Source organism: Lipophrys pholis (assembly GCF_963383615.2).
Source record: "Lipophrys pholis genome assembly, chromosome: 1".
In the NCBI taxonomy this organism is placed as follows: domain Eukaryota; kingdom Metazoa; phylum Chordata; class Actinopteri; order Blenniiformes; family Blenniidae; genus Lipophrys; species Lipophrys pholis.
This window is the reverse complement of record NC_137635.1, coordinates 37799081-37811807: the sequence shown is the minus strand read 5'-3', so window position 1 is coordinate 37811807 and position 12727 is coordinate 37799081. Positions and strand designations below refer to the sequence as shown.

At 42.0% G+C, this 12727-nt stretch overlaps 2 protein-coding genes across 3 annotated transcripts; one reads left to right on the top strand and one right to left on the bottom strand.

Annotated features, from left to right (window-relative positions):
* The first annotated feature begins 3727 nt into the window (after nucleotides 1-3727).
* Nucleotides 3728-7229, top strand: mul3 (mitochondrial E3 ubiquitin protein ligase 3). Of its 2 annotated transcripts, XM_080467878.1 has the most exons (5): nucleotides 3728-3798; nucleotides 3934-4058; nucleotides 4154-4241; nucleotides 5159-5279; nucleotides 5692-7229. In XM_080467878.1, exons 2-5 carry the CDS (start codon nucleotides 3942-3944, stop codon nucleotides 6179-6181), a joined length of 816 nt encoding a protein of 271 aa, XP_080324004.1. In that variant the 5' UTR covers nucleotides 3728-3798; nucleotides 3934-3941; the 3' UTR covers nucleotides 6182-7229. The 2 variants fall into 2 exon arrangements, with proteins under 2 accessions (XP_080324004.1, XP_080324005.1); XM_080467879.1 differs by lacking the exons at nucleotides 3728-3798; nucleotides 3934-4058 and adding an exon at nucleotides 3814-3885.
* Nucleotides 7230-7264: 35 nt separating this feature from the next.
* eif2b5 (eukaryotic translation initiation factor 2B, subunit 5 epsilon) lies at nucleotides 7265-12553 on the bottom strand. The gene is made up of 16 exons (XM_080467608.1): nucleotides 12352-12553; nucleotides 12019-12143; nucleotides 11743-11928; nucleotides 11092-11269; nucleotides 10932-11012; nucleotides 10766-10843; nucleotides 10383-10695; nucleotides 10148-10293; nucleotides 9558-9702; nucleotides 9356-9457; nucleotides 9174-9275; nucleotides 8922-9012; nucleotides 8713-8836; nucleotides 8469-8594; nucleotides 7958-8068; nucleotides 7265-7369 (listed from the first exon to the last, which is right to left on the bottom strand). The coding sequence occupies exons 1-16, from the start codon at nucleotides 12508-12510 to the stop codon at nucleotides 7307-7309; spliced, it is 2130 nt and encodes a 709-aa protein (XP_080323734.1). The 5' UTR covers nucleotides 12511-12553; the 3' UTR covers nucleotides 7265-7306.
* Between the last annotated feature and the right edge of the window lie 174 nt (nucleotides 12554-12727).

The following is a 12727-nucleotide window of genomic DNA, read 5'->3' as shown; positions in this document are numbered from 1 at the left end:
CGATGCTTTGTTTTACATGCACTGACTCCTCCAGTAGCATTATATGCTTTACTTGTTCGGTTTTATGGGTGACTCACCGAGAATTATAAAAGTCTTGACGGATTTCACGATAACTTTCATTTGGAAGGGAAAATAAATGTTTGACCTTTTGAGTTCTGCAACGTAAATGTGTTTTTATGTGAGGTAGAAAGCTTTATTTTGATGTTTGGGATCTTTGTGCAAGCTTTATTATGTTTACTTATTACGTGATGAATAGACAGTAACTGTCAATATAATCCAGAAAATGGTGTAATTAGAGCAGTCATTGGACACCACTTGTGTTTACCACGCTCTCACACTAGTTGACAATGGTGCTTTATTGCCACTATGTGACCAAATTTAGAGCATATCTCTTTTAAAGCATCTGTCATAAAGATGATATGCTTCATTTGGTCAAAGGCTTCTTTTTATACTGACAAGAATAAAGATGTTTACATTTTTCACCAGCCACTTCTGTCAGAAACCCAGCATGCTGTGCAATCAGGGGCATCCTGCAATCTTCTGCAATTACGCAGCAATCAGATAACATCCAAACACGAAGACAAACAGTGTGAAATGTGATGCTAATCAAATAAATAGACCTCATTTTCTGCCATTAAAACACTAACTACTTAAGATTAACATGTGAATTACTAAAAGCAGGTAACCGCTCCAATAATTCCTGCTTTTGATGCTCAAGTTGAAAATCCTCCGCACAGGCATTCTTCCTTTGTTCACTGGGTCTGATACAAAGCATGTGCATGCGCCCACGAGCTGTCAGTCAACGCCCCAGATGTTTAAACCAACACTGATGAAAATGAGAAAGACGCAACAAACTCATTAAGCTGAGATGAAGATCGGAGAGAGAAATCATCTTCCCAGCAGGGAAATGAAGACCTATGTATGTCATTCTGTGTGTGTGTGTGTGTGTGTGTGTGTGTGTGTGTGTGTGTGTGTGTGTGTGTGTGTGTGTGTGTGTGTGTGTGTGTGTGTGTGTGTGTGTGTGTGTGTGTGTGTGTGTGTGTGTGTGTTTGTGTGTGTGTGTGTGGTGCCTGATGAGCCTGTCAATAAACACTGAGAGCACAATGAGGCAAAGCAATGAAGTTTCATCCTGTTAACCTTGTAATCACAACAATGTCAATGAAACAGGAACAGCTCTGGTTTGGTTTGTTAAAAGTGTTTTTTTTACCTTTGAAATGATCTTTGTTAAATAATCCTCTGGGTGTTCTGAAAGCTGTTAGAAACTCTACACGAGGAGCATATAATAAATACAGTAAGTGTGACATTCACATCAACCTGATGGATTGGTTTGTGCAAACTTTTCTGAACCATGAATACAAATGTCCATCTGTCATTTGAATGGCTGCTGGTGGTCTTCACTGGTACTTTAGTTACGGTGTTCTGGAGCTCGCCTCCACCTGCCAGAGCCAGGAGATGAGATTTATGGAGATATCCAATTCTCATGACAGCAAGGTAGATGATAGAGAAGAAGAAAAAAAGGAACAAGCCTACTGGTTAAGCTGTGTGTGGTTTTGTGTGTGTGTATGTGTGTGTATATATTTTTATATATTTATATACATTTTTACATTTAAGATTATTTTCTTTTTCTTTTAAAGGAGATGCCATATTTGTACAACAGCTATTCAAAACAGACGAATTCCTGCTCCACCCTTCCTCCTATTTTTATTACTGATCCACTTGCTCATTCTTCAGCGCTTTAAACCTGAGTGCTCAGACTTCTAATCATTTACTGTAGCGGCCTGGCTGGAGAGCAGCTGCGAGGCAACGCTTACCTGTGTAGAAATCCACTGATTTCTGGGAGGAATTGAGAAATAAACCAGAGGCAAGCAGCATGTCTGGAACGATGTTGTTTCTACCAGAATAGTTGTAATCCTACTGTATTATCCAGGAATTCTTTGGAATATCTTTCTCTCACGGTGAGGAAGTGTTACAGGAAAATGGCTCAGCACAAACAAGCTGATGTGACGCTGGATATCTTCTGTCTTATCTCACTCCGAGGTCAGAGACTGTGTGTTCAACTTAAAAACAAATACCACAAGATTTAGAGATGTGAATGACACAAAGGAGGATTCTGGGACCCCCTTTCTCTTATGCAGTTGAGTTAAAAATGATAGTAAACCGTTTCCCAAAGAAGAGGCTATGCCAGATTTTTGTAAAGCCACTCCACTCCCACACTGATGAAGAGAGTACACAGCTGTTTTCCAGTCAGGTGGCTCGGTCTGATATCTGTGCCCACCAGGGGGGATTGTTCCTCACAGGCTTGGCAGCACTGCAGCAAGGTTGCATCCATCTGATTGAGAGGAATTCCAACAATAGGTTCTCTGGCGTCATCACCCTGAAATAATAGCCATTTTTGCATTCAGCAGGCAGTCAAGGACGGACAGAGGTCGAAGCAAGCAAACATGAACTCTTTATATTGTACATAAAGCACAATGTTTGTTTTAAATTCTAACAAACTTCAACTTATGTCTTGCAGGCTCCAGAGTGTCAGGCTGTGCAGCCCTATGCTTATGTTATATAATGTCAAATCTGCTGTACCTGACATGAAAACTGATGTGGCGTAATATATTTACTTGGTGTTTTATTTTAATGTTGTTTTTTTTACCCATTGAATAAACCATTTCTGCTGTTTGCAGTCAATGCTTTTTGTTATTTTTAAAGTATTAAGAGGCTTTAGATCTGGTCAGAGGAACAGAAGTTTACATGTAAGATATTCCAACTAGGCTTTCTTTCTCGCATTCTTTGATATATATATTTTTTTATAAAGATGAAGGTAAAATGTGTTATTTTTGTGGAAAAAAACAAACAGACCAAAATCATTCAGTGTCTTATATATCTGTGGTGCAATTCACTTTTGGGAATGGAGCAATTTACCCCCCACCCCACTCCGTCTCCAGCTCCTCTGGGTACTTATCCATCCATCCATCCATCCATCCATCCATCCATCCATCCATCCATCCATCCATCCATCCATCCATCCATCCATCCATCCATCCATCCATCCATCCATCCATCCATCCATCCATCTTCTATCGTGTTCCATCCAGTTTAGTTTCACATTGTACAGAAGCCAATTTCCAGTAATGGGCAAAATCAGGATGCACCCTGGACAGGCCACACACACAACCTCACATTCACACCTACAGGCTATTTAGGGACATTTAGGACATTCCAACTAAATTATTTTCAGTGAGGATGAAATGTATCTCCCGTTCACCCGACCTCTCAAGCAGACCAGACAAAAAAACATCAAACAAATATCTAGAAACATCTACGCAAAGCAGAGCTTGTTGGATATCAGTGAAATTGTTGTTATTTTGTTTGATTAGGTTTTGTTCATACTAAGCAGAAGCCTTTCAATGAATGTTAGACATTAACATATGTTGTATTTGGGTCCTCAATAAAGGAAGGGTGCTATTACTGCCAAGCAGAGACACCTGTACGGCTTGTTACATTAATAGTTTTGTACAAGAGCATATATATAAAAGAATATTTTCATCATAGCTATCAGTTTCCCTCCACATTCTCTTTTTTAATCACGATTTCTTCTCAAACGCTTCAGAGGATGGGGCATGCTCTGATCCTGCACTGCTGCCACCTGGTGGTCGCAGTGCAGGTTCACAGGTTCACACGCTGCTTCCTTCTGATTGGTTGAAGAAATGTGACGCGGGAGTTAAAACAAAGAAATCAGAGGTTGAGGTTTTGTTTTCGTTTCTTTACAAGGAAGCTTTGTGTTCCTGGAAAGTCCAGTTTTGGCAGGTAAGTTTTGTACCACCGGTTTTGTCCTTTATGTCCAATAAGTCCCCTTTGGGGCGACATTGTGCACTCCTCCACCGACTACAGCAGGTGTGTGTTTACTTTGTTTGTGACAGTTCGTTGTGTTTCTTTCCATAGACGCAAACATGAGTGAACTTCCTTTTAACCCGCTCGTCTTGATTGGTGTCGGCTCCAGCTTTGCCATGTCCACCCTCTTCTATCATTTATACCGAGAAAAGCAGAAAGAGTTGCAAATGCTGAAGGCAAGAGCAACCCTGCTGGAAATGATTACAACAGGAATTATATATATATATATATATATATAGTAACCCAGACTGTTCTTTGATCTATATTTCAGAAAATACCGCTTTTCAGACCAGATCAGCGGTTGCTCAAACTACTGCACGCTACTCCATACAAGCGACTGCAGTATGTGGCTGTCGAAGGTAAACAATATAATGTGTCATCATACTTTGACATAACATCAAACACACTGTGGACAGGTCACCAGTCCACCACAGGGCACACACACACACACACACACACACACACACACACACACACACACACACACACACACACGCCTAGGGGTATTATAGGGTCACCAAGAAACCTCAGAGGACCCCATGCACACATGGGGAGAACATGCAAACTCCACCAGGAAAGGCCCGGCTGGTATTTGAACCCATGACCTTCTCACTGCGAGGCCAGAATGCCAACTACTGTGCCAACACATGTATTTTCACGTTGTCTTCTAAAATGTGAAGTGAATTCATTCTCTAAATTAATCCTTGCTCTAATTTTAACTGTTGCTCCTCCTGTATTTATTCAAACGGTCTGAGTCGGCCCGGTGTTTTTGTTTGTATCCACATTATTGCTACAAAAATCTGACTGTATATACAATTTCTGAATGCTACCATAGCTTTTCCAGTGTTATTATCATTTTAAAGGTAAATAATCCATCCTGAAAATCTTTTGTTTTCAGTATCTGACTTGTTGTCTGTAGTACAGATTATTGTATACAACTATTTATATTTACCTTTCACACGTCCAGACTTTTTTGAAACTGGGTTTCCTGCTTTTTGAGGTATTACATTTATTGAACAGTTAAAGCTCCACTACATCGCAGATGAAAAATGTGTTCAACACACATTGAATAATTTGTTAAAATTTTTTTCGAACCATTAACAATCTTTTTTTTTTTTTTTTTTTTTTTACATATCAAAGATACCACTTGTACATTTTTTTTGTAGATGATACTTTTCACTACTGTGATTAAGTTCTTAGGCCTATTTGAATGAAATTCCATCATGTTTAACCCTTTTACTGCTGACCTGAAACAAGCGTGTCCCTCTGCTTGCAGGAGTGGTGCAGGCAGACGGGGAGCCTTTGGCCAGCCAGTTTGTCCCCCGACGCTTTGGTGTAGTTCAGAAGATTGTGGTAGAGGAGGACCGGAAGTTCTGGAACTCTGTCACCAGCACATGGTGCGTCCGTACACAAACATGCCCTTTTTCTTTCCGTTTAATGCCATCATCAACAAACATGTTATTGCCAAAAAGTAAGAGAAGGAGATCCAGTCCTTAGTGGAATTGACTGTGCTTTAAAAGAAAAAAGACGCTCCTTGGCGTAAAGCATGGCTAAGAAGATCCCTGCTGACATCAGGATGCCTTAATAAGCATCCATATATGTCTATTAAGACACATAGAGATTAAAATTTTAATCGTCACTCTTTAAAGTCCAGTTACATTTATAAATATGTAATGTCTTAGTCCCTTTCTCCTTCTCTTCAATGGGCTTTGTGCCTTTTGCCAGATCATAACTGTAAAATAGGATTTTATTTTTTTTCTTCTTCAGAATTTGAGTTGTCCAATTAAATGAATTTATTTTCCAATGTAGGAATTGTCGGACAATCAACAGACAAGAGACCAACAATGCAGTGCCCTTCAGCCTGGTCAGCCCTGGGGCCTACATCTCTAACGTTTCCGTGAAGGTGCTAAACCATCAGGAGGCCGGCAGCTCCATCTTGGAGCAGGTTCACCTCAGAGTGTGGCGGGCTGAAGAGAGTACGGTGGATTTGGTAATGCAAGGCCTGAGTGGAGAGAAACCGGTCTCCAAAACGGAGCGCGAGGAGCTGCTGTGCATGGGGACCACCATGACTGGATTTGGAGAAGTCGTACTGGAGGGAGGCCAGGTAGCGAAGCTCCAGGCCCCACGGGACGGCCGGAAGCTAATCCTGGTCCCCACGAGCCACAGGAGCTTCATGGAGAGACACGAGGGCTCGGCCAACATGTGGAAAACACTGGCGGCCGTCTCGGGGATCACAGGGGCTTCTTTGTTGGCCAGTCTTGTTTACAACCTGGCAAAACGGGATGACAGATCAAAGTAAGAGCAGTTTGTGTTTCCTTGCTGAAGAGCAAAGAAAAACTTTAAGAGGACAATTCTTTATTTTAACCTTTAATAAGTGCTGAATTATTGGCTGAGAAATCTTCCTCCTCAGAATCACAATCGACAATTAACCGATGAAATACTTTATCAGAAGAGATAATAACCCTTGGCAATTGTCTGTCTGTCTGCTGGCTTCTCCGTGGACACCTGCAGCTTATAGCCAAGTGCGGCCTATATAAGTACTTTTCTTTTAAAATGTTGCTGGTGCAGCTTATATTCAGGTGTGCTCAATAGTTTGAGTTCACACATTCCATCCCTAAGTGGGTTGTGGCGCATCAGGCAAAAGTAAGTGTTCATGCTACCGTTTGATCTGGTTTTTGCAGTTTTGTGTTCCAAAAACGATTCAGTGAAAAGATATTTTAATAACATCATTCCGTTTGAACCAGTTCTGAATGAAGAAGCTCTTCACTGCAGATGGTTCACTACTATTTATCAACCATCATTATTGGATGTCATCTTCATGACATGGGCCCGTCATATACTGTTTTTAGGTAAGCTATGTTTATGGTTTCTGAGATCAGCTTCAATCTTTTCAGTCTCACTGTAAATCAGATCTGTGAAATATTACATTGGTTTTCTGTCCAGTGTGGATGAACTACAATTTTGCACAATTCTGAAAAACAGCTGGGTTGTTTTTTGTTTTTTTGGGTCTTTTACTTGAATATTTTTGTTGGATGAGTTTCTTAAATACTCTAACAGCCTTTGACAATCAATATTTAGTTTTTTCAGTTTTATATCCGAACATTAAATGTGTTTAACTGACTGATTAGTTAAATTGAATGGGCAGGCTGCCTTTGCTCATTTTCAACTGGAATTCACTGTGAATGAAGCAGTATAAAAAGGTTTGATGATGAATTTGTACAAATCTTTTTAGGGGAGATCGTGATCATAAGGTGTTTTTTATTTTTTTCGTTGAGAGACTCACCTCTCAAATTTTCCATGTTTGTGGGTTTCCTTGGTTGTTTTTCATTAAAGTATTATCTGATATAAACAACTGTGCTCAAAAGTTATTCCAGAAAGACGACTGCGAAGGAGACTGATTCTTTTTATTGACATTCTCTTGACTTTACTCTCCATCCTCCTCTGACGACTCCTCGGCTTCTTCCAACCACTTGATGAACTTCTGAAGCTGTCGGACAAAAAGGAGAGATTAAAAGCAGGAAATACACAAAATTCTGCATTTCTGTCACACAGAATGAGCTGGACCTAACCAGACTTTCAAATCACAATATGTACTGTATCTCAAACCCATTGGACGGCAGTGAGGATGACGAGGTGGGAGAAGCAGGCAGAACCGAACCACAAGAGTAACTATAGCTGATGTGAAACCAGCAGAGCAGGAGATCTGTGCCGTAACGAGGCTGAGGGCCGATTAGAGCAGTGCCACCCAGTGCTAATCCAATGATAACGGGTGACTGATGTCGGTTCCTGAGCAAAGTTCTTTGCCCTCAGATGCTCAAGTTAATCAGAAAGGGGATCGGGCTTAATTAAAAAATAAAAAAAATTAAAAAGTGCCAAATGGATTACATGAGCTGCTGGGGTGACCCCAGAAGGAAACGACTGAAATGCAGGCTTGCTGAAGCTTCATAAAAATGATCCAGCGGTTCCCCCCCCCAGAATATACAATGAATGATACAACTGATGAGTTCAGTTGTGGATATTTTCATCTGCAGTTTCATGAGGAGATTAAAGATGTGATGACGGTGCTTGTATTTACGCTCTGGTTCTTGCGCAGCTCTCTGCTTTGCTCAGTGGTCGCTCCCTGGGAAAACCAGCGCAGGATGATCTCCTCCTCCAGGATCTCCAGCTGGTACATGTTCAACAGGACCTGAGTTTAGAAACAAAACATAATCAAACACAAACGCCACAGGACCGTGTGAGCTTCTACTCTTCATGTTGGTCCTGCAGTCGGGTAACTCTGGTCGTCATCTCAACAAAGCATGCAGTCGTCGTTTAGCCAGAAAAGAAACTTGGCTGACAGCAGTCAGTCACGACTGAATTTGAATCTTTTCATTAGTATATGAATCACATCATTCTCATTGTTAGTAAAAGTAATTCCTAATATTTTTTTATGCCACTGATCCATCTGATGTCTGCATAGTTTGAGTTTAACAAAGACCAGGAAAAGCAAATTGTTTTTAGATGCGCTTTTTCATAAACCTGAATCGATTGTGACTTGAAAATGTGTATGTGCTGCATTGTCTTGTGTGTATGTTGATTATTCTGACCCTGAACATGGCAGTCCAGTGTTGCTTCTGCATCAGGAAGTGCTCCTCGAAGGCCGACAGGCAGTCTCGCTGGTCCTGTGCTCTTTTCACATAGTTCTTAAAAACCGGTGCCCATTTCTTTAATAGCTGCCGAAAAAAAGAAAGTAAAATACATCATTGTACGACACTTCTCTTCTTTGTTCTTTCTCTCCATACGGACAAAGAGAAATGGGTTGAAAAGTTCTTTAAAGCTTTTTCTCAGTACCGGTAGGAGCAGAGCAACATATTGTGGAGTGGTGAGATCTGAGCTCTGCTGCTGGAACGGGTACTCCAGGACCACTCGGGTTAGAATCTGCAGCACCTCCTTCAGAGTGATATTGTAGGCGTACCTGCAAAACAACATGACGGCAAAATGAACCACAATTACACCCAAAGAAAAAGGAGCAGCAGAACGGTGAAACAGGCAGGCCTTACTTCAGAGAATTGATCTCGAGCACGAGATTGTCACAGCCGATGTTCTCCTCCAGACCTCTCTGTAGAGTCCCCAGCACCTCCATCTGGAAGACTACACAACAATCCTGCACTCAGCTTCTATGAACCAGGGACAGTCTTGGAATCAGAGGCACATTATATTTAGTTGAGTCATTTCCCTCACAGCCAGTTGGCACAAGTGTCAGTTGGATAAAGCTATATCGAGGAGCGATATGGATGGCTGATCGCACTCACCTTTAACGTCGTCCATCTCAGGGGAGGGAATCACCGGATCGTCGGGACCGTCGGGCTCACTGTCCTCGCTGTCGCTCTCAGGATCCGGGTTCAAAACCAAACCTGTTAGGACAAACGAGGTTGCTTGAATTTTACGGCCTTGGTGATAGACGCTACAGAAATCGGTCCGTCGACCGTCCTACCCCAGAGACACTGTGACAGCTTTTCATCTTCGGTGTCTTCCAGACTGCTGGCCTTCCAGATGTAGCCTTTGCCCTCGGCTCCCACTTCGGCCGGGTTAAAAACTGGAGGACGGAAGAAATTACAACATGACCTCAATTGATGAAAACCAGGATAACTTAAAAAAAAAAAAAAAAAAAAAAACAACCCTGAGTGAACACACACCTTTCTGTTTGGTTTTGTCTTTACTTTGACCAACCTCTGCATCATCACTGAGGAACTCATCATCATCGTCGTCCTCCTCTTCCTCTGGATGGTGCATGGACACCACGGTGCCTTCTGGGAGGGAGACCTTTGGTCCAATCACCACCTGGCAGACGTTTGACAAACCAACTCAAAATCTGAGGATGAAGATTTTACTTTGCGAGATCAGATGCTACTGTCAGGAAAAAAAAGCACTAAATGTATAAACTCCATGGTACAAATAATACAAGCAGAGGTTTGTCATACACCGATCAAAACTCACACGGAACACAAAGTGAAATATTGAAATTAGTGAGAATTTGTTTATTTTTGTATGGCTTTGGATCCTGAGAAAATATTTCAACTTGAATAGATGAGACAACAATTTGTGTACCACATATTAAACAATTAAAAAACACGCCAAAACAAAAGATAAGTATTTTATAAGTAGATATCAACAACCTCTTTGGATTAAAGAGCCAGAAGGAACAAATTCCCTGTCTGTGGATTTATCACACTCAGAGATGCTGATCGACACTAATTTGAATAAAAGTGAAGTATTCATTGCTCACATTATATGCCAGGACACATTGTTTTTTGAGAGTAACTCCTTCCTTGACCTCAACCTTGTCGCAGACCACAGACTGGCTGATCACCACATTACTGGAAATGTGAACGTTACTCCAGATGTAGGCATGGTCCAGGTTTACGTTGTCACCTGTGGAAAATAGAACAGAGGAAATGATTTACTCCACCTTTACGATCTACCGATTTACCATCTGCACAGCGCTGGGCAGGTCAACTGACCAATGGTGCAATTGTTTCCGATGACACTGTTTGAGATGTGGCAGTTGGCGCCGATGCTCGTGTCGCAGCCAATGAGGACGTTCTCCTCCATCTGGCTGCCGTGGCCCAGGCTCACTCCAGACCCTCGGTAGACGTTGTGACGTGAATACGTGCAGCTGCGACCCTCCCGGTCTGTGAAGTTGGCCTCAGGAGTGAGGGGGTACACCCAGCGGCGCACGAAGTCCAAAGACACGGAGTCGTACATGAGCAAGTTGGACACACGAACGCCGTAACCGTCTGTGGCTACATGCATATGGATCTGATTGCCCAAGATCTAAACAAAGACAACAAATTACACCCTGAACACTGAAAACTATCTGCAACACATAAAAATGATATAGTACCTCTTCATTGACGAGAATCCCTCTGACAAAGTCGTTCCTGGTTTGATAATCAAAATTGTCAGTAAAGAGTTCAGCTACCTGAAATAAAAACAGACAAAGGAATGTTTCTGTTTCAACAATGAGATGATAAAGGTGCTTTTTTATTTTGACCTGAACTGAAACCCACCTGAGGGGAACAGATACTGATGTGACAATCCAGAAGGTCATATCTGATTTCAAACTCGTCACTCCCACTGTGGAAAATGTTCTGTGACACACAATGGGGAGCGGTGAGTCCAACACTGAACGTGTTCAAACTGGGATCAAACAAAGCAAGATGCAGTTACCATGGGGAACATGAACTTTTTCATGCCTTGTGTCTTCTGGTAGTGTAAAATCTGATGACTCTTGCTGTCCATAGCTACAATGACGTCGTCTTCTTCGCAGCGAGACCTGTGACCCGGTGATGATTCCTTGAAGATCATCGTCATCACTGAGATGTTCTTCTCCATCTTTCGACGATGCCTGAAGTGCACAAGAGGATGTTTTGGGAAACACTTACACTACCATATTTAATATTATTAGTTTTCAGTTAATAATACTAATATTATTAACAAAAAATAGATGTCAATTAACATTTTTATTAATCATCCATGTAGCTTAGCACAACTAAAATGATTAACTCAGTTTGTTTACTTTATTATTATTATTTTTTTTTAAATATCATACTTTTGTGTTGATGGCAGAGCAGCGTTACAATCTCTGTGCCATAGCGCTTTTCTGACGGTCATTGTGACAAAATACTTTACAGGTCTTTCACCTGCAGTTCATAAATGCAGTGATATGTTTGGGTCCCGCAGAGTCACCAAATGTTAGCTGTGGGTCTTGAGCTGAAAAAGTGTGGCTACCTGGAGCAGAGAATCAAACAACTGTGTATTTCGTGTAATCTGTAATCCAACTGTGTGTGCGGCTCCTCTTGACATGAAAACATCTCTTACCTGTGCTCCTGCAGCGCCTGACTGACATCGATGTTAGAAACCACGTCTCCATAAATCAACACGAAGTCAGAGCGCACCAGGTTCTTCGCATCAACATCCCTGAGCACATCCCCGAGGGAGCGGTACAGGTCAGAGGTGATGATGTGGACTGTGATTGGAGAGGTGGGCCGGCACCACTTTGACTTCCTGTCACACACACAATCACACTCAAGTTATATTTACATTTTTTCCCCCATAGAAGAAGAAGCTGTGCACATGATTACAAGTTCAACTCACAGTAAATGTGCCTTGATATTGCTGGCCATCCAGCAGCAGAAGATGAAGGTCTCCTGCACGCCTGTGGACGTGAGAAACTCCAGCGTGTAGTCGATCATGGCAACATTCCCCAGAGGCAGCAGAGCCTGGCAGAGTGACATGTGACAAATGAATAATGTAACTGGACATCCTGCTGACGTTGATAAGAAGCCACAGCGCGAACACAGTACCACGAGATGACTGAGACAACAGTGTATTTAAAAACGACCACATTGCATCAGTGTCAGCGTCAGTCTGTCACCAGTTACAACATTGCACACAGTTAGCCACTGTTAGCTTAGCATGCTACTCTACCCGTGGCTCGTCTTTGGTCACCGGGAAAAACCTCCGGTTGAAGCTGTCAGCGACTAAAACGGCCTGCAGCGGCTGCTCCTCCTCCTCTTGGTCAACAGCACCTTTTCTACTGGAAAAACTGGAGCCTGAACGGCTCTGTTTTCCTGCCTTAGCAGCCATGTTTCACTTACACATACCACTCTGTCGTCAGAATGGCTACGGTGGCTGCGGCAGGACAAACTTCCTTCCGACAGGAACGTTAACCCTCGAGCCGAGTGAGAGCAGTTTGTTATGATAATCATCATCATCATCATCATATTTTTCATTATTATCAGAGTCACATAAGTTGATACCTCAGACTGGAATATGTCAAAGTTTAGTCTACAAATACTCATAC

What these genes read in the sequence shown, in the direction of transcription:
- eif2b5 (XM_080467608.1), bottom strand. Translation starts at nt 12,510, where the DNA reads ATGGCTGCTAAGGCAGGAAAACAGAGCCGTTCAGGCTCCAGTTTTTCC. An exon ending in TCAGTATCTGTTCCCCTCAG is followed by an intron (nt 10,844 to 10,931) that starts GTGGGTTTCAGT and finishes TTTTTATTTCAG; the next exon opens with GTAGCTGAACTCTTTACTGA. An exon ending in CTCGAGATCAATTCTCTGAA is followed by an intron (nt 8,837 to 8,921) that starts GTAAGGCCTGCC and finishes GTTGTTTTGCAG; the next exon opens with GTACGCCTACAATATCACTC.
- mul3 (XM_080467878.1), top strand. Translation starts at nt 3,942, where the DNA reads ATGAGTGAACTTCCTTTTAACCCGCTCGTCTTGATTGGTGTCGGCTCC. An exon ending in AAGAGTTGCAAATGCTGAAG is followed by an intron (nt 4,059 to 4,153) that starts GCAAGAGCAACC and finishes TCTATATTTCAG; the next exon opens with AAAATACCGCTTTTCAGACC. An exon ending in AACTCTGTCACCAGCACATG is followed by an intron (nt 5,280 to 5,691) that starts GTGCGTCCGTAC and finishes TTTCCAATGTAG; the next exon opens with GAATTGTCGGACAATCAACA.